At 42.0% G+C, this 21,043-nt stretch overlaps 1 protein-coding gene across 2 annotated transcripts in view; it reads left to right on the top strand.

The window, feature by feature from the left end:
* LOC148034144 (uncharacterized) overlaps positions 1 to 21,043 on the top strand; it is a 276,312-nt gene that overhangs the window by 219,950 nt on the left and 35,319 nt on the right. For both annotated transcript variants that reach the window (XR_015691439.1, XM_087682184.1), the window contains exon 11: positions 20,885 to 21,004. Coding sequence is in view for 1 of the 2 variants with exons in the window: in XM_087682184.1 (XP_087538310.1) it covers positions 20,885 to 21,004 (120 nt within the window). In the remaining variant the exon portion in view is untranslated. The remainder of the gene's footprint in view (positions 1 to 20,884; positions 21,005 to 21,043) is intronic.

The raw sequence follows: 21,043 nt of genomic DNA, 5'->3' as shown, positions 1-21,043 counted from the left end.
GACATCACCTCTGCAAAGAGTAGGTATAGGTACGGGGCAAGGGTGCAGCCCTATCGGACTGATCTCTCTAGTCGAAACTCCTCCCCTCACATACCATCTATGAGAACCCTACTGGTGGCCGATTTGTAAAGTGCGGAGACCCCGCGAATCCACAAACAAGCTAACAAGCTTTGTATCAAGACAGATTAATTACGAGTATTTGAAAAAACCATGAAAAATAAGAAATGTTTGATTTGATAGGAATAAGGCATTTTAGCTATGGTTGAATCTCATATTCACATAGTTTTGAATATTCATTCTTTTTAATGATTTTCTCAAGTTTTCTTCAGCTAAAATTAAAGTCTTTCTTCGGGTCAAAAAGTTGGGGCTTTTGATGTGATCTTAGACGTCAGCGAATGTACACGAGCGACAGTTTGTAATAGACTGAATTTTTGCATTTTGGGACAAGAAATTTTGGGGGTTTTACATTTTTGTGTTGCTGAGCACTGTTTGTACCTTGGACAGCATATACATCATACAGTTTTTCATAGAGTGTGATCGGATCTGCTAATTACAGCAAGGTGTTTGCTGTAATTTCGGGAAATTCTCAGATTTCTAAGTTGGTCCTTGAAGTATTGTTGTTGTGCTCTTTGATCGGTGACATTTGCTCTTTGATGGCCAATTAGGGACAAGGTGATGTATTCACATATGTGTCCAAGGAGGATAGGTTGGATGGCAACAACTATTCTCTTTGGTCTTTTATGCTGACAAATGTGCTACTATTGCAAAAAGCCAGGTCCCTACATCACAGAATGTAGGAAGCACATAGCCAAGGAGAAGAAGAACAAGTAAGGAATGTTTGTTTTTTATGCACCTTCTATTGCTACTGAGTCCGCATCTTTTGTTATAGTCCATGACTATTGTTTCTACACTTGCAGTTATGATTCTTCTTGGGTTGATAAAGCATTTAGTTCTATTGAGGATGCAAGCATATGGTTTCTTTGACAGTGGTACTTCTAGACATATTACTTCTTGTAGGGATTTTTTTTCCTCTGTTATTGTAGCTCATGTTGGCAAGTTTGTTCAGTGTGCCAATGTACATTATACCTTGTTAGAGGTATTGAGAAGATTGTGTTGACAGCCATTGATGGCTCTATTCTCCGTTTGTAGGATGCATTATTTGTGCCAGGCATAAAGAAGAATTTGTTGTCTATTTCTTCTTAGGCAAAGTGTGGTTTGCAAGTTACATTTGATGATGACAGATGTATGGTTAGAGATAAAGAACTCATAACTTTGGTTTTGATTGGCACTTTGTGTCATGGGTTGTATGAGTTAGATGATTATTCAGTTGATCAATTGGTCTATCTAGCATCTGCTCTTACTTGTGCTATGTCATTGGCAAAGTTATGGCAGGCTCGCATGGGGTATATTAACTATGGCAGCTTGATACTTATGCAGTGTGCACAGATGCTTGATGGTTTACCTCTCTTGGAGAGACCTCCTGAGCATATATGCGAGGGGTGCGTTTTGGGGGAAATGCAAGATTTTTCATTTCCTCATGATGTTGCTTTTAGAGCAACTGCTAGATTACAAAGTGTGTCCTCGGATGTATGTGGCCCTATGCAAACAGAGTTATTGGGTGACTGTTACTATTTTGTCACTTTCAATGATGAGTTTAATTGCTTTTGGTGGGTCTACTCTTTGGTGAAAAAGTAAGAAGTGTATTATGCATTTTTGGCTTTTGTAGCACTTGTTGCAAATCAATTTGGCTGCAGGGTTAAGACTCTTTGTTCAGACTGAGGGGGGAAATCAAACATGTCTTCTTGAAGTTTTTTTTGAAGCGGAAAGGCATTGTCCATCAGTATACTATTGCTTATACTCCACAACAGAATAGGGTTGTAGAGAGGAAGAATCGGTCACTTATGGAGATGGCCAGATGTATGCTTAAAGCAAAGAGCTTGCCACCTAGTTTTTGGATGGAAGCAGTTACGTTTGCTTGCCATGTTTTGAACATGTGCCCCACCAAGGCATTAAAGAATGTTATGCCTTTTGAGGCTTGGAATAGCTGGAAACCTTTTGTTGGACATTTTCGTACTTTTGGGTGTCTTGCTTCCCAAGGTACTTAGAAAGAAGTTGGGTAACCAAGCTGTTAAATGCATTTTTGTGGGGTACAACTGTGAGAGCAAAGGATATAGACTAGATGATCCTACCTCTAAGAAGGTATTTGGCTGTAGGGATTTGGCTTTTGATGAAAAATCAGAATAATCCCTTGCTGGTTTTGATACATATGAGGCTGCCAAAATGTATTTGAAGGGCTCTTGCCCATTTCTTTTGGTGATATAGTTGGAGCTTCAACAAGTGAACCTAATGTTCATCGAGCTTCTCCATTGAGTGATGCAGAAAATCAGCCGATGGCTGATCTGAAAATTCAGCAAGATGCTGAATTTGAAGTTTAGTAGGAACTTGTACACAATTAAGAAGGTAGGCAAATGCCTAGATAGTACTTGCAAACTATGAAAGATAGTCATTTGGATGCTCCTATTGCTGGTCGCACTAGAAGATAAGCTCGTTTGCATGATAGTACACATACAATGGAGTGTGTTATGGCAGCATGTACACTTGATGATGAGGAGCTTGAATGTTTTGAGGGTACACAATGTAGTCTGCATTGGATGGTAGCAATGCAAGTTGAGTTTGATTCGATCATAAAGAATCAAACATGGGATTTAGTGACCTTGCCTGTTGGGAAGAAAGCCATAGGTACAAAGTGGGTCTACGAGCGGAAAAGGAATGCAGATGGATCCATTGACAAGTACAAGGCCATGCTAGTGGCCAAAGACTACGCACAAAATAAAGGCATTGACTATGAGGAGACATTTACTCTTACATCCCGCATGACTACCATTTGGTCTATGGTTGCTTTGGCTGCCCATCATGGTTGGCAACTTGATATTAAGACTGCATTTTTACATGGGGAACTTCAAGAAGAAGTATATATACAACAACCGATTGATTTTGTGGTTGTGGGATTCAAACTCTTGGTATGTAAGCTGAAAAAGGATTTTTATGGTGTGAAGCAAGCTCCCCAATCTTGGTATGCAAAAATTGATGCCTTTTTACTCAACGAAGGGTTCATTAATAGCTCATTAGAGTCTACAGTTTGTGTATGTAAAGACGGGGGATCCTTGCTGGTCTATGTCTTTATGTTGATAATCTTGTGCTGATAGGGATACATGATTAGATTTCAGGATTCAAACAAAGTTTGCAGCAAACTCTTCAGATGTTAGACTTAGGGATTTTGCACTATTATTTGGGCATTCATTTCAATCATGAAGCTAGAGCGATTGGATTGTCAGAGTCTAGATACATTGGTGAACTTCTTGAGAGGTTTGGCTCATAGGATTGCAATCCAGTGTATACACTAATGGAATATGGAACCTGGACTCAGGTTGTGCTTGCACGATGATAGTGATTTGTTTGATATCCATACGTATGCTCCAATAGTTGGATGTCTCATTTAGTTATGCAACATAAGGCCACACATTAAGTTTGCAATTTCAGCCCTTAGCAGATATATGCACTGCCCATGCATATCACATTGGTATGTTGTGAAGCATGATTTTCGTTACTTGCAGGGTACTGAGACTCTTAGATTGCTTTATGCTAAGGGGAGACCATTGCAATTACATGCTTACAGGGATTTAGATTGGGCTGGTGATTTTCATTCACGTCACTCTACTATTGGTAATTGTTTCTTTCTTGACTCATCTTGTATCGCTTGGCTTAGCAAGAAACAATCCACTGTTGTCACATTGTCATGTGAAGTTGAATACAAGGCAACTTTCACTACCAGAGTTGAATGTGTATGACTGAGACATTTGTTGGCTCGTTTAGATGTATCTGTCATGGAGCCTACTCCTTTGTTTACTGACAGTTAGAGTGCCATTGCAGTGGTACTGAACCTAGTGTTTCATGCATGTACGAAACACGTAGAGATCGACTGTAACTTTGTGATAGAGAGGTTACATATAGGAGATATCAGCCTTGTCTACTGTCCTACTGCTAGTAATGTGGTAGACATGTTCACCAAAGCTATTCCCCTTGATAAATTTGAAGCATTCTGCAATGCTTTAAGTTTGATTTCCTTTGGCGAATGATCCTTGTATATTGATCACTATTCACTCTAGGGGGGTTTGTTGGGTTTGACTCATACCTACGCTCACTAAGGAGTATTGGTGATCCTTGGTAGGACACCCCGGCACTTGTTACTCTCCTTACGAGAGGTTTCTTCCTCTAGGTTTATTTTCTTTTTTTTATGTTCCTATGTTATAGAGTTTGGGCACTTATCGTGTTTTATACCTTTCTATTGTAGACACACTCTAGCAACCCTAAGGTTTTAGGGTTGTACTTTGTACTTGCATATTACACTCTTTTGATTATTGCATTGGGAGTCGTGTCTTCACTCTCGCACCTCTTCATTGTCAATTGTACTCTTAGTTGAGCTTCGATTTCTGTGCATCCTCTCACCTCTCATCTTTGCCACAAGGAGAGTAAGAAGTGCCCCAGTGTCCGATTGAGGATCATCATCAGTCCTTTGTGAGCGAAGGCGTGAGTGAAACCCAACACCCTCCACCCCACTTCCTATCCCAAGAGCAAAGTTACGTGTAGCATCTATGGCTGTGGAACAAGTTGCTTGAAATGGCGTTTTGGGCTGCCCGAAACGGACACGATTCAGCCTTGAAATGTTTTAGTCTAGGAATGCGTTTCAGGATAGGTGTTTCGGTGGATAGGGGTTTTGACTAAGTTTCAGGTCGCAAACTGCATTTTGCTTTCTTGCACCTTCATGTGTGAGCATTCCACCTTCTTTCTCTTGCTGTCCACCCTCTTTCTCAATTAATCACCCTCCCTACATGCTATTTGCTCCACATCCTAACCCTTAAAACTCTACATTTCTCTTCCTTCAGCTGCCCAATCTATTTTCTTTCACGTCCATACTATTTCCACTGTTTTCCCTCTGATTTCGTGCTGATTTTCACTGTTTCCAGCGCTCAATCTCTTCCCTCTCTTTGTCCTTCGCTGTTCACATTGATTTGAGTAACTTTTTTGCATTCTTGCTGCTGATTTCCCTTATTTCCAGCAAGGTACAGCCATGGCAAAGGACACATTTTGGAACCACACGTGTATCACTAGTGACTATGGAGGGAACGGTGGCTCAAAGCAGTGGGTATGCTACGGCCATGCCATACGCATGGGGAGCGTGACTCGAGTGAAGGATCATCTTTGCCCTGATGTGCTTGATGATATGTGTGCTAGTTCAGAGCATTGGAGGTGTGAATACCTTGTGGTTAGTGTACCACATGAGGTTGATACTTCACAGCCAAGTGCACATCCTACAGTTACACCTCCTGTAGGTGGTAGTGTCCCAAAGAGGGGTAGATTGTGCATGGATGTTAGTGGCACAACTTTTGCTAGTGCCAACGTCTCTATGGATATAGATGCAGAGGCCATTCAAGTACGTGTAGGTGCTTCTATTGAGTGTACAATTGCTTCATGGATCCCTTTGCCACATCTTGGGGATGTACAAGGTGGTAGTAGCTTGTCAGCAGGTGCATGTATCACTAGGCCACAAGATCTGCAAGATGATCATTGGAAAGGGAAAGTATTACATCAGCCCTTCAAAAGCAAGGGTAGAGGTTTCTTGTGAGATCATGAGATTGTTTATATTGTGTGTCATCAGAGTGAACAATTGGATTGGATGTGAGTGGCAAGGCCCCTCCTATGAGGCTTTGTGCACACGTGAGCTTGTTAGATATTTGAAGACTACTTGGTAGAGGTATGGTTGTACTATTTTCTGTAATGGATGGATAAATGTGAGAAGAAGAAGTGGGTATAACATCTTGGTATCCTCTTGCAAAGGGACCATGTTCTTGTATGCCATAGATGCATCGACAGGAGGGACAATGATTACATGTGAGTACATTTATAGGCACATTAGGGCTACCAGTTTGGAGATTGGTATAGAGAATGTAGTACAGGTCATCACTTACAATAGTAGTAACTATGTGGCTATGGGTGCTTTGTTTGGAGAGTGAGTTTTCTAAGAACATGTGGACTCCAAGGGCATCACATTTTTTAGATCTACTCACGGAGGATTCAGAAAATGTTGGATGGATAGATGACCTCTTCACGAGAGGTTGAAGCATGGTAAAGCTTGTGACAAAGAGGCCTAAAGTGCATGCCATTTCTAGGACAAACAATGATTTAGATCTTTTGAAGCCATCAGCCACTTGCTTCACTTACATGTTTATTATTATGAATAGACTTGTTAGAGTCCGCCAAGGTATCTTGAGGACGGTTGTCTCTAGAGAGTGGGCTGCATGGGATGAGAGGGAGGAGCCTAAGGCTTTGACATTTGTCAAAAATATCATGGATGAGGCCTATTGGGAGGATGTAGCTGCATTGGTAAAATCTTTGACTCCCATTTACACAGTTTTGAGGATCATTGATATGGATGGTAGTATTCTAGGCTGTTTGTACAAGAACATGGATTAGATTGGAGAGGTGCTTGACAAAATGTTAGAGATAAGTAAGTGAATCAATGACCATTCATTCTAATTTCGTTTTTTTAATCATACATATGAATCTATGATTTATAATTTATATTGCTATGTGGGTAATAGGTTTAACTTTTATATATGTTATAGAGTGTAAGACATTGGCACAGTGTGGATTAAGTGATGGAATTGATTTCATGAACCAATCCATGTCGTTGCACATTACTTGCATCCTCGTTGGCATAGCGAGGATCAATATCCAAGTGAGGAGTTGAAGAGGGGTTGCAAGTTTACTTTACTAAGTGGGTTGATGGAGATGCTTTCATCATTATGTGACTTGAGGATGATCTCCTCAAGTTTCATAATTATACGCTCTCATTTGCATGCCCCACATCAAAGTTATGTGAGACATAGCTCCAGCTTGTACATTGAAGAGAGAAGTATGAAAATTATACTCCAACATTGGTGAGTAAAATTTAAACAGTAAACATGTTACATGATACATCATAGAATGATGCATGCAAGTTGTAACATAAATAAGTGTACTGAATTTCTTCTTATTCTTTTATTGAAATTTGGCAGAAAAGGATGGCTATCCATGTTCTCTTGTAGGATTGTGATAGTGGTCTTGATGAGAGAAATTGGAGATGCGGGCATTGTTTACATTAAAAAGAGAAATAAGTTGAAGATTGCTCAGCTTGAGAGATTGGTTTTTTGCTGTTGTAACTTGTGCTTGATTGAGAATTCAAGTTACACACTTGAGCCATTGCAGGTAAATGTAGATAGGATTGCTTAGAGAAGGTGAGAGACATTTTTACCATTCTAGAGAAGATAGAGTCTAGACATTTACAATATGGTGTATGAGGAGATGTCCACACTTGCATATTGGACACGGTCCTAGGTATACATTGGCTAGAGCAAGAGGATCTCGACTTCGATGTAGAGTTGCTACTACCTCTACAGCTCCAGTGGTAGATGATGATGATGATGCCTTTTCTTCTAGTAGCAGTACTAGTGCTTTTGCTAGTAGCCATGAGGAGGTCGAGACAGAGATGGCTTTGGATGATATTGAGTGACTCTCACGAGTCATTAGATGAGAGATTCATGTTTATGGCATTTGGATGACTCATGACTCATGAGGTACTGTGTCACACCATACATCATATATCATAGTTGTATTTCTTTTTCACGTACTATTTATTGAGTTACAACTCATGAGTACTCTCTTTTTTGAGTCTATATGACATAATATGAGTATATGACCAATCACTTTTGAGCCTCCAATCTTGAGTTTATTGTCTATGATAAGTTATAATTTACTGTCTTGAATTGAATCATGATTTGTATATACTTTAAACTTTTCAAAGCTCGATTGTCTTCTAAGTTCTAATGTTATATTGTTGAGGAATTTAAGTGGTTCGATGTAGAGGTTCAACTAATAAGTGGTGTTACTCCATCATATATTTATAGCTATACTTACGACCGTATATATTTTTACTTTTATACCAATATTTTTTGGATCCCTGTTTCCCCGGTTCGTTGTTTCGGAATGGGGTCGAAACTCCATTTTGTGACTCTGAAACCCTTTTTTTTTTTGTTGCTTCCGAAACCCTTGGCAACTATGTTGTGGAGGCACTCTTTATAGCAATGACTTTCTTACATAGAGTATGGGAGCTCTCGTAGATACTGCAGATTAGCATTGACTTTCTCTAGATAGCTGGCAAAGGGGAGTGAAGATCAATTGGTTCCTACCCTTTGACTATAGCTTGGACTCTCCCACAATCCCGAGTCTCACTCAGTCGATTTGAGCTGAATTCAGTCATCAGGGCTGATGTTCTAAGAGTTAAGATTAGAGGATTTGGATTTGGCAACCTCTCTCTCTAGGATCGAAGGTGGAGTTTTACTTTAGTCACTTCCTACACCTCTTCGAGGATGGATTTATTGTCCAACCATAGTGTATGGATACATCCCTTTCCCATGGTATGCAGGCTCCTATTCGATAGATGTGGAGAGAGCCTGAGATAGAAGAATACTACACATGCAGATGTACAATGTTCTATGGCATGAAAGATATCACTATCTCTTTTGTGAGGCGTTTGGAAGCCCTTGCTATGTCATGGAATATGAGGACGAGAAATGTCTAGGGCTTTTCCTCTTGGAGCCTCATAGGTGTCGCGTAACGTTGCTATGAGACATGAGACCAATCTACCTAGAGGGACCCAAGTAGAGCGCAATGTCGGATTTCTTCCCTAGATTAGACCCCATATGCACTACTAGCTCAACAAACATAGATTCATCCCATTAGACTAGATTTACCCCATGTCACGAAGTCACACTAGACATGGCCATCACACTTTGCCAAGCATGGCGACCTCGACCCACTAAGCGATGATTGAGGGGTCCACACCATAGTCAAATCAAAGCCATCATTGCGAAACATATGAGACTTACCCCTCGACATTAGCAGAGCAGCCTTTGACCACATTATAATTGGGATCATGTGTTGACCTTGAGATATAGAGGGGAGCTATTATAGCTAGATGTTCTATACATGTAGTTTTGGACATTCAGATCTTTAGATTTTGGATGCTAAGGCTATACTAGGATACACTTTTCTGTCACTTAAGATACTTTGATTTTGTCTCATAGGCCACATTGGCCTTTTGTAAACATTAATAGATCTTTTTTTTTGTAATAGTAATTGTATTAATTATAAAAGAAGTACAAGATTATAAGATTACAAGATGTACAATGGCTCTAGGCCATGGTGCATAACCTCAACTCTCTTTTATAGAGAGTATAAAAGTCATAGGAAAATAGTAGTAGAGATTGCCATATGCCAAGGAACCAAGTCCTCGCTTTAAAGGAGATCAGTGTGTTGAATAAGGTGGAGTTGTGCATATAGGGGACCTTTCAAGTTAGTAGGGTATTTGTACACCCGAGATGCGGAATCAAAAAGAAAAGCGTTCCGAATTGTCCAATTGTGCCAACAACCCCAAAAATAATGGAATGGAAACAGGAGCCATTGGAAATGCGACGTTTTGTAAGCACCATGGCAAGAGGCAGCCCACCAACCATGATGCGCTAGAGAAAGACTTTACTTTTGTATGGTGTCCTATTGAACCTCCATGAGATTCGTGTTCCACCAATCCCGAGATTGGTGCAAGCCCCATACATTATTGGATTTAGCAACCAGCCAATGGTAGTTATTAATCATAAGGTGGTATACTTAAGCAGCCAAAGCCTTTTCCAGGTGAAGTTGGCCTTTAAGGCCCCAATTGTGCCAGGGATGATAAAAAATGAGGGTAGGGAAGGGTTCTTTGGGTAGTGTCATCAAACGGTGGTCCCACATGTCCTTATAACCTTGAGGGATGTGGAAAGCCTCTTGGCAATGCGGAAGGACATTGACCCTCATTGACTCACCAGAGTGGCATTAGAAGTTGAAGATAAGCCCAGTTGTGCCATGGGGTTAAATTTAGGACAAGCCTCTTATTTCCCATCCCACAAAATTAGCTTGGGTGCTGCCAATAATTCCGTCTGAAAAGAGTGAGCAGTCAAATGATCCTCTGCAGTGTCCCACCAAGCCTCTCGAAGAACCAACTTTCACAAGTAGATGAGTTGAGTGACCAGGAAGGAAGAGGATAAGGAAAAAGGAGCATTAGCATTAAGGACCTACCACCAAGAGCCATGAATGATTGTATTACTATGAACCATGCTCCACTCTTCCAAAAAGAGATGGGCAGTAAAGACCCAAGGATGTTGATCAATGCTCTTGGCATGAAAGAGAGACCATTGAAGAGAAACCATGTGGGCATGTGCATCCAAAACAGCCCCACCACCTGTACTTTTAGAAGTGCAAGCATGGCTCCAAGAGATCCATGAGATATTTGCATGCAAAGTGTCCTTCCATAGCATAAAGTGAATGCGTCCACTAAGAACCCTCAAGGTGGAGGCAATCCAAGGCAAGAATGGGAAAAAATATTTGAGTGTGGGAAGCATGATGGACTATGCTACTTTAAGGTAGACATGGAAAGCCTACGTGTGTGATTTCTAGCAAAGAAACTTTGCCTCCAATTTCTACGGAATGTGTCTAGTAGGAACCCTCAAGGTGGAGGCAATCCAAGGCAAGAGTGGGAAAAAATATGTTATCATGGGAAGCTTGATAGACTATTCCACTTTAAGGTAGACATGGAAAGGCCATGCTTGTGATTTCTAGAAGAGAAACTTTGCCTTTGATTTTTGAGAAATCCATTGCAACAATAGCTTGGGCTGAACATCAACGGTGAGGGGGTACCCCAGATGTGGCATAACATTTCCACATGGGATCGCCATCCCTTGCCATTGTAAAGATTGCAAATTTGGTTGAGTATGGATGATAAGGGAGGATTTGACTGCATTGATATGAAGACCACAAGCTTGCCCAAAAAGCTTCCATAGATCCAATGCCTTGTGGAGGTTCTCTTGTTCATCTTTGAGGATCATGAATGTGTCATATGCTAAAGACCATTCCACAAAATGTTGACCAAAGGGAAGAGAGAGACGAGCTAGTTGTCCTATGTCCACCAAATGAGAGAGCATGGAGAGGACCGGATGGGTTGTGAGGGGAAAAAACAAGGGCCTCAAAGGGCAACCCTGTCTGATTGAACGTGCAAGAGTAAATGGCTCAAAGACCCCACCATTTGGCATGACATGCAAAGTGGCATCCATGCATCCATGCTGACTGTGTGTATCAAATGCGACATATTGAACCAGCATGACTTCCTACTTAGAGTGCTTCACATAGTCAATAGCTTACTCAACACTCAACACATTGTGCAAGATATTCTGGCCCTTGATAAATCTGTATGATTAGGTTGTACAAGGTCGAGGTGCTTATGGAGACAACTAGCCATGTCTTCAAAGAAAATTTTATACATAGATCCCATCAAAGAAATTGGTTGTCAATGTTTCAACATGGAGTGCGATGGCACTTTCTAAATCGGCTTAATGACTCTCACCTTCCATGAGACATGCATAATTCTAGTCTCCCAAACTTGTTGGCACATGATTGTCTAAGGGTTTTGCCAGACGAGCAACATAGGCTTTTAAGAAACTCATTATTCAAGCCATCCCATTGTGAACGTTTGTCATTGGGCAGATGCAGCAAAACATCCATGACCTCTCCGTTCAAGCTGTCTCTATCCAAATTATCATGCATATCTAGCGATACTTGATGCTTGACTAAGGCATAGAAAGCCGAGTAGGCATGGATAGCCTGCTGAGAGGAAAGAGACAAAGTATCAAGAAGGTCAAGGGAGTATTTTCTACCTGTATGTACAATGGACTACAAATTCGTAATTATCACACCATGTGCATATTGGAGTCATACCATATTCTTTGGAGCACGAGAGGCATGCAAGCCTCAAAAAATGTGGCTGTCATGAAGCATCTTGTAAATTCTCAGTCAAGCTTTGCAAATTGGCTTGTTGGTATGATCTCAACGGAAATTATTGAATGAGATATGTTGGCCTTGTGGCCAACGGCAGCAAAAATGGTTTATTTGGAGAATCAATTCGCAAGGAGCTGACCAATGCTAGCATCGCTTCAACAATGTGGCAACACTCCTTGCAAGGACAAGCATGATGAATACCATAATGTTTGGCAACCCTCTACATGTTATGGAGCAATTGCTCAAAATAATCAGTGCTCTCAGAGGGGAAGTAAAAAAAAAACCTTCAAGCAGTTAAACCATTTAACCATTAAAGATCAGGTGCTTCAAATAAGATGAATTAAAATGCAATGGGAGCCCTCCCAAAAATTACACAAAAGGGGTGATAGGGTGGGCAAGCATGTGGAATTGCAAAGGGAAGTGATACGATAGAACATATTGTTGTAGCACCTAGATGTCCAAAATCTTCATACAAGAAACCATTTCTTCTTGCTCTTCATCATCGGAATCAGGCCCCAAGGCATCCACCACTTGATCTATGAAGGCTCTGTTTAGCTCTAGGATGTTGCAAAGTCTATGTATTCAGCTGCTATCCATTGTTGAAGCTCTCCCACCTCTGTGGCCCACCTGCGTATGTGTAGTCCCTGTGGTGGTCTAAAATCTTCTCTCTCCCTTTTGCTACCTTTTCCTGATCTGCACAGTCCCTACACAGAATCTGCAGGTGATCAGGCAGAAAAAGGCCTACACTGTGTGCACAAATCTGCCCAGCCTAGAGTGTGCAGGATAGGACAGCAAATTGACAGTTCTTTCCTGAGCTTGGTGGCAGCTTTGCCCACAAGGTTTTCCTTATGCCTTTTTGGCACATGGGCAGAAGATGTGACAGGGGTAGGTTGCAGCTCGATGGGGCCCTGTGGAATCACAGACTTGCGGATGGTGTGTGCATAGAATGTTGCTGAATGGTGCCTACAAGGCCTGGAGCTGCAGGGGCAAAACCCTGACTGGGTGGCTCGCTGCTGCTACACCTGTTTTACTTGCGTGCCAAGAAGGCTTGGCAAATGCAAGCGCAAACCCTAACAGGGTGGCGCACTATTGCCAGACCTTGTCATTCTCTCTCCCCCCTTTTTCTTTTTTCGTAGTGGGTAATTGTATTGATTACAAAAGAAAGTACAAGATATCAAGATTACAATGTATAGTTGGCTGTATGCCATAATGTATAATCCAAATACAACGGCTTCAACAAATACTAAAGGACGAGAGTGCAAAAGGCACCCTAAGACTAGACAAACACAAATGATCAAGAGTTTTGATGGGATTTTGCCACTTGGGCATGGGCCTTAGTTACCAATGTCTCCAGTACACCATCTTCAAAGAAGTCCCCCAACACCAAAAAGGGATTGGGTCTTTGATGTTTAGCTTGTGAGAAGGAAGACACATTTGCAAGGTGGGAGGAAGATACTTGTAATCCCATGGAGTGACGACTCTACCAACAACATGAAAAGCAAGCCGAGTAGGAGAGTTGTGCATCGATGATTAGGTCAATTGTTGACATTGCTATTGTGCCTTGGGGGGCGGCGGGTTCTTGGCAGCAGTAGGAGCCTCTGAGGATTTGTCTCGATGAGGAGAATAAGTGCGGAGGGTGTCTTGTGAAGAAGAAGGGTCAGCAACAGGTATTGTAGGGACAAAAAGTCTCCTTTGCTTTTCCTTTATTGTATTGGATGTCCGTCCACACCTGGGTTTCCAACTATGAAGAATGAGCAAGTTGCTTGCCTTTGGACCTGACTAGGTAGAATAACCTATTGCTCAACAAAATGGGGGGATGTGTTTGGTCCCTATCCATGAGGTTATCTACAAAGGCACTCTTGTGAGCTGAACATTCACCGATGAAATGACCTAGTTGATCACATGAGAAACAGTGGCCAGTAAAAGTACCCCACTTGAATTGGAACCAAAGAGGCCGCATGCTTGTACAATTGAGGTGCAACTAGTTGGGTCGCTTCCTAGCAGTAACCCACAACATGCACAATTTGTTTTTGTTGGCTACCTTTCGATGGAGGGGTACCAACAGATGGTCTTTGGCAACAGTTCTATCCTTAAGCTGGGCCTAGGAGACAGTCAAGAAATTCTCCACTTGCACCCATACCGGACATTGTTGCTTCAGTAAACATTGGAATTTCGGCAGTGAATGAATGAGACAATATGCACCAATTGTTTCTCAAAGAAGAGGGGTTGGTTTTGGAGGAGAAAATCACATGCTAAAGTTGAGAGAAGGAAAACCTCATAAAATCCACATGCACTTGCAAAGATGTGCAGGGAGGCAGAGTGGTACCTTGCGCAGGCAGGGTAGACTCCCATGGCGGCTCCAATGTGGACAAACTGATGAACATGGCGCAACAGGTCTGCAGGCGCTGGACGGACAGTCCCCCGTGTTGGAAACCCTAAACTGCAGCATCAGGGGCTCCTCATCATCTCGTGCTGGTTGCCCCCCCCCCCCCCCCCCCCCCCCGTCCAAGATACAAAAGACACGAGAACCAAGGGCATGCCAAAGCTAGAGGGGCCATTTGACAAAGGATCAAGAAATGTGTCGAGATACAAAATACACCATCTCCAAAGAAGTCACCCAAAACCGCAATGGGATTGGGTTGCTGATGATCTGTCTGCAAAGAGGAAGAAAAATCTTCATGGTGGAAGGTAGAACCTTGATATTTGTGGTCCCATGGAGTGATGACTCAACCAGCAACATCGAAGGATAGCTGAGCTAGAGGGTCATGGGCACACGGTGCTTGAGTGGCACTGTGGCTGCTGTTTGGAGGGCAGTGGATCCTTAGCAAGATCAGAAAGTTGAGTAGAGGGCACATCAGAGGATTTATCTTGGTGATGGCAATAAATGTGGAGGGTGTCCTGTGAAGAAGGCTCAGTAGGTGCTGTAGACACAACAGTTTCCTTCGCTTTTCCCTTGTTTCCCTAGGCTTCTGTCCATCCTTGTGGTCCCAATTCTGAAGAAGAAGGCTCAGTAGGTGCTGTAGAGACGACAGTTTTCTTTGCTTTTCCCTTGTTGTGCCAGGCTTCCGTCCATGCTTGTGGTTCCAATTCTGAAGAAGCAGTTGGCTGCTTGCCTTTGGACTGACTGGGCTGAGCAATTTGTTCTTGGGCAAAAGATGAAGGCTTGATTTGGCCTTTGTTTGGGTCCATATCCATGGAGTGATCTGCCTAGGGGCTCCTTCAGTCAGGGCATTCAGTGATGAAGTGACCCAATCGGTCACAGGAGAAACAAAGACCAACAAAAGTACTGCACTTAAGCCTGAACCAAAGAGGCCTCTTTCTAGCAGTATTCCATGGCGCACACAGTCAATTGGCTGCCTTGAGACTTGGGGCCGTGAGAGACCTGTCATGATGGACCTGGCGTGATGTCAGACCTGTCATGAGGCAGTCTCTCTCTGACGTGAGGCAGACCTGTCATGAGGCAGTCTCTCTCTAACATGAGGCAGATATCTGTCTGGCGTGAGGTAGACCTGTCGTGAGCAGGAATGTACCTGGCATGAGGCAGACCTGTCGTGAGCAATGTACCGATGCAGAGATGTACTGAATGCATTGACACAGGAGTGCTGTATGCAGTAATGTACTGACACAGGAATGCCCTCCCTATTTCGAGTAATGCACTTACACAGTAATGAATTGATACAGAAGTACCATATGCTTTCTCTACAGTGGACGTGATGAATGTACTGATGCAGGGGCACTGATTGAAACACACAGGAATGACTGCTGCATTGTGCATACTGATGTGAGTGTGCTCAGAAGCCCGATGTGTTGTGCCAACTGATGTGAATGCAGACCTGAGTAATGTATTGAGATTGCAGATGCCAATGTACTAAGATTGCAGATGTACTCAGATTGATATGACATGAATGCAGACCAGGGTGAATGTATTGATGCACTAACTTGTGGACTAGGCGATGATGTATTGACTTTGATTTTGAGCATGTCCTAGAGTATGCAGTCATGCAGTGACTGGGGCTGCGACTTGTTTTTCTGCAGTGACTGTAAACAATGTGAAGGCATTTGGGCTCATTAAAGATTATTGGGCTTGCAAAAATTTAGTGACGGGTTTAGGGAAACCATTAAAATTTGCAGGAATCACAAATATTGCTTTGATTTGATGGTACAAAGTACAAGCTGAGTGGCTTTGCACAGACTGTGTGAGAGATGGATATTGTAAACAAATGTAAGCATCAAACCGTGGAAAATGAATATCTAGGAGACAAATCTGATCAAGAACTAACACAACTGTCCATGGAAGCAATGTTCAGCACCCCTTCTAAGAACACACGGTACAAGACATATGGCCATAGGGCCCGTGATTGGACCGTCTCCCCAGCATTTGACAGGCATGGAAAGACCTCATGCATCATGAATGAAAGGAAGTATGAAGGAATTCATCTCATGATTCACTCTAAACTACGATTATGAGATAGGAATTGGAAAAAGACATACAAGAGCAAGTCAAAGCTGAACTAATAGTAAATCAGAGGGCAGAAATGCAAGATATGCAAATAAATGTTAACAATGACTCACAATCACAAATGCTTTCTGAAATGCACATGCTGAATACTGAAATGTAGAAAGTGGTAGATGCCTACAAATTTGAAACCTTAGAACTAAGGGAAGAATTGAATACATTTAAGAAAAAAGAAATGAACATGCAAGAAAAACTACAAAAAGAGAGAGGCACTAAAGGCATGTGAAAGGGAGGTTCATTCATGGGTAGAAGTGGCAAAGACAACACAAAAGAAGATAGAAGAGGCCAGCCTATGGTTTGAGGTAGTAAAAAAGAATAAGGGAACATCACACAAGACTAAAGTAATGAATGCTACTTTGGAAGAAGAGGGTAGGAGACGGGCTAGGGTTTTGCATGTACAGGTAGTAAGATGGGAGGAGAAGAGCAACCCACAAGAAGATGCTAAGATACTTGGCAAAAAATTTGGGGCTTCAGATGTACCTATAGTCAATGCTTGGAGAGTGGGAAAAGAGGACTCTTAAGTCCAAGGCTCTAATTCTTCGCTTTGGGGACATAGAGAGAAAAAAGGCCTTCCTCTCTAAGAGGAGAACCCTCAAAGGTGAGAAGATTTATTTGGATGAGGACCTTATCCCGGCACAAATAGCACATGGCAAAGAACAGATGCCCAAGGTATTGGAGGGCCACAAAGAGGGAAAATGAGTTGTTTATAGGGATGGACGAGTCATCATCACTGACAAAAGGACTTCATGATGGTACAAGGCCTATGAGACCCTTCAGATGTCAATATGGAATTATAATGGAGGCCTATGCTTGGATGTTGGTTACTTTGAATATAGGTTCCGAAACATAGATATAGCAATGCAACACACACACCAATGTAAAGGTAGTCGATTACCAAGCGTGCGGGAATATAGGTGTGAAAGTGTGTTTTGTCCAACAGCTAAAAAACCAGGAAGCACTAGGGGTTTTGGAGGTGTGGCCTTACTATACCGAGAAGACCTTAAAGGGATAGTGTAAGTAATGAAGAGAGATGATGATGCACGATACTTATGTATTAGGATATATGCAGGGAGACTACGGGATATATTCATTGCAATATGCTACTTTTCTCTTGCAAACTCTATCTATGCCACACGGGATGTATCTCCCTTTGATGTACTTTACGAGGATATCATGAGATATGCTAGCATTGGGGGCATATTATTAGTAGGAGATTTCAATACACGCACTGGAGGTAGACAGAGTGACTTTTATATGCTTGATAATGCCATATTCAAAGAGATCGACATAGATGAAATCGGCCTACATAGGAGAGCCCAAGACGATTGGCTTTGGGAAGTGCACATAGACTAGCCATCTTTAATAGTCTACCGCAATGGCCAGGATCGGACCATTTAAGAGTGGTGATCCCGTGATTCCAAGCAACTACAGGATTATCATGATCGGTCATACTTTGACTAAGATATAGGGATCAATATTGGAGCATGGACTCAATGAGTGGGCTGAAATGCAAGGCAATAGAGGACAAGGATAGTCAGGTGTTTTAGACAAGGATATACCACGCTGGACCATATTCTCACACTTAGGAGCCATTATTGAGGAGGGTCAAACCCGAGACAAGAGGATCTATTGTTGCTTTGTAGACTTTCGCAAAGCTTTTGATACAGTGCCTCATACACGCATCATGTAGAGATTGCAGGATATTGGAGTACCAAAGGGTATACAATGGGATATCTATGCATTATATGAGATAGTCACAGGTCATGTATGGGCACTTGGGGAGCTATCAGAGAGGATTGACAGTACCATAGGAGTGAAACAAGGATGTCCATTTTTACCCACATTGTTTAGTCTATACATAGATGAAGCGTTTGATTACATTGATCGAGGAGGAGCCATAGCTACCCTAACAAGGGTGTTGATACTCATATTATTATGTGCAAATGATATTGTTCTCATTTCAAATTCACTAGAGGGATTGCGGTGCCACCTAGATGCTTCACACATCTTCTATAGAGATAGTCCTCACAGTGAACCTTGGGAAGATCAAAACTATGGTTTCAATACTTCAGCAGCATGGGTGATTAGATCTATGTACCAACTCACATTTAGGGGAGGCATAGTGGAGTATGTGAGCGAATATATCTACATGGGAGTCGCATCTCTAGTCCATGTTTTTCGTTGAGAGGGGCATTAGAGGCACGTTCAGCACAAGGATATGCAGCACTAAGGGCACGCAAGAGTCAATGTGCTCATATATAGTTCCAGGAGCCTTGCACCAAACTATGGTTTTTTGAAACCCTAGTCACACCTACACAACTATATGGAGCAAAGGTGCGGGGTTGCAACTTGTACTACATGCGTCTTAGCCAACTCAATGATCACACTAGAGTAGAGAGGGATTATTATGATAGTTGGGAATGCATGGAAAGGCCATTGATCATGATGATAGCACGTATGATTAGGAGTAAGCCCTCCACTCCACATCCCATTGTCATAGGAGAGCTAGGGGCAGCACCTATAGTTATGGAGGCACTTGTCAAGGCAATGACCTTTTAGCATAGATTATGGGAGCTTCCACATCATAAATACTCCAAATTGGCACTAATTTCATCTAGACAACTAGCGGCAGGAGGCGAGTAGAACTGTTGGTTTTCACAAATGTTTATTTGATAAGCCTACATGGTTTGGATATTGACCGCCTTCCACCTTTTGATTATAGCCTTGACTGCCTTACATTTTCTCTCAACCGATCAAAATTGAACCTGGTGATCAAAGCTAATATCTTGAGGATTGAGATAGCAAGGACATGGATCCACCCACCAGTCCCTTTGGGATTGAGGATGGAGTTCTACAAGAGTCATTTCTTGTGTCTATTTGATGATGGTTTTACTATTTGGCTAGTATATATGGACACCCATCTCTCTCGTAGCATATGAGCTAATATCGAACATATTCGCACCTCCTCACAGAGGCTTCAGATGGAGATAGTCAGATGAACAAACACCCTAGGAGAGAATAGGACTTGCTAGCTTTGTGGTTGAGAGCCTGAGAAGGAGGAGCACTACATATGCAGATATACAATATACTATGACATACGAGGACAATACCACTACCTCTTCCGTGATGGTTTTGAACCCCTTCGTCGTATCATGGAGTACAAGGAATAGAGATGCGTAGGTCTTTTTGTCCTAGAGCTCCAGAGGCACCAGACAACACTAGTACGAGACAAGAGGTGAGCTCATCTAGAGGGACCCACATAGAGAGTAATGACAGTATTTTTCCGCAGACCCCACTTTATTGACTTGACTAGGCTAGCAGAGACAGAGCCATCCAACCAAACACCTTACATGCCACATTGTGGAGTCACATTTAATAGAGCTATTTCCCTTCATCTAGCACAACGACCTCGTCTACCAGGACTGCTTCGGAGGAGGCCACACCACAGTTGGATTAGAGCCATTATCACAAGACACCAAAGACTCACCACCAGGCATATCAGTGAAGCAGCTAGGGATTGCATCATAGTTGACATCATGTGCATATCTTGAGATCAGCTACAGCCTATAGTCTCCACCACATTTTTGTACATGGTTCTATCAAATCTGGTTCTTCTTTTCTTTTCTTTTCTTTTCCACCAATGGGATAACACTACACATGGTTCAACCTAGTATAGTCCCATTGCATAGTTATTCTCAGCATGGTTACATAGGCCACCCACTTATTTTTAATGTTCTCTTTACCTTACTGATTAGATGACATTAGACATGGATGTACTCTGGATGTTGTCTCTTATGCCACATCGGCCTTATGTAGACATTAATATATCTTTCTTTCTTTCTCTCTCCCCCCTATATGGTTCTTCTTATATGATTGTGCTTCACTCTGTGATGTTGATAGCTCAAAACTTCTTGTTTTCCCAATGTTTCTGATATATCGTTTCTGATATTGACCGCATTGGTAACATTACCCCTTGTAAGTTAACTTAATGGATATGTTGGCTTGAGTAGTTTACCAAAAAAGAAAAAAACTGTATACATATGTTGCTGTGTTGGCCCCTCTCCTTTTTCAGCTAAAAATTTCCTTTACAACTTGTACTCTTGTATTTTTCTAATGAGACCAGGGCTTTTTGAAAATCTTTTTACTCGGTGTTGGCTTTTCAGCCGTTTTGGGTTTCTCTGAAATAATGCTAAGTGTTACCCAAAGAAAGTGTTTGTGAACTTTAACACAGTTGATTATATGCTTGGTGTTAGTCTCAGCATAGATAGCACATTGATCTGCTTATGTCTGCAATAAGATCAGGTGAATGTGGAATCCTTTTAAATAAGCTGCATCTTAGCTCTGTTGAGGTCATTCTTCACAATGAGATTTAAAAAGGAAAGACTGATCAGCTTCAAAACCTTCCAGGTTTGTGCTGTCTTTAGCAGAAGTTGATCCAGAACTCATGATGGAAAGTGAAAGCTTGCTCTGGAGCAGCCATGATTCTGTATTTGTGCTGCAACATGGGAAAGAATCAATCCCTTTGAGGTACAACAACACTTCTTTGTATGCATTCTCAAAAAAGTT

The sequence above is a fragment of the Lygodium microphyllum genome, chromosome 7, assembly GCF_053477565.2.
Source record: "Lygodium microphyllum isolate KBCC chromosome 7, Lygodium_microphyllum_v1.1.10, whole genome shotgun sequence".
NCBI classification, from domain to species: domain Eukaryota; kingdom Viridiplantae; phylum Streptophyta; class Polypodiopsida; order Schizaeales; family Lygodiaceae; genus Lygodium; species Lygodium microphyllum.
This window is presented reverse-complemented; position numbering and strand designations above follow the sequence as displayed.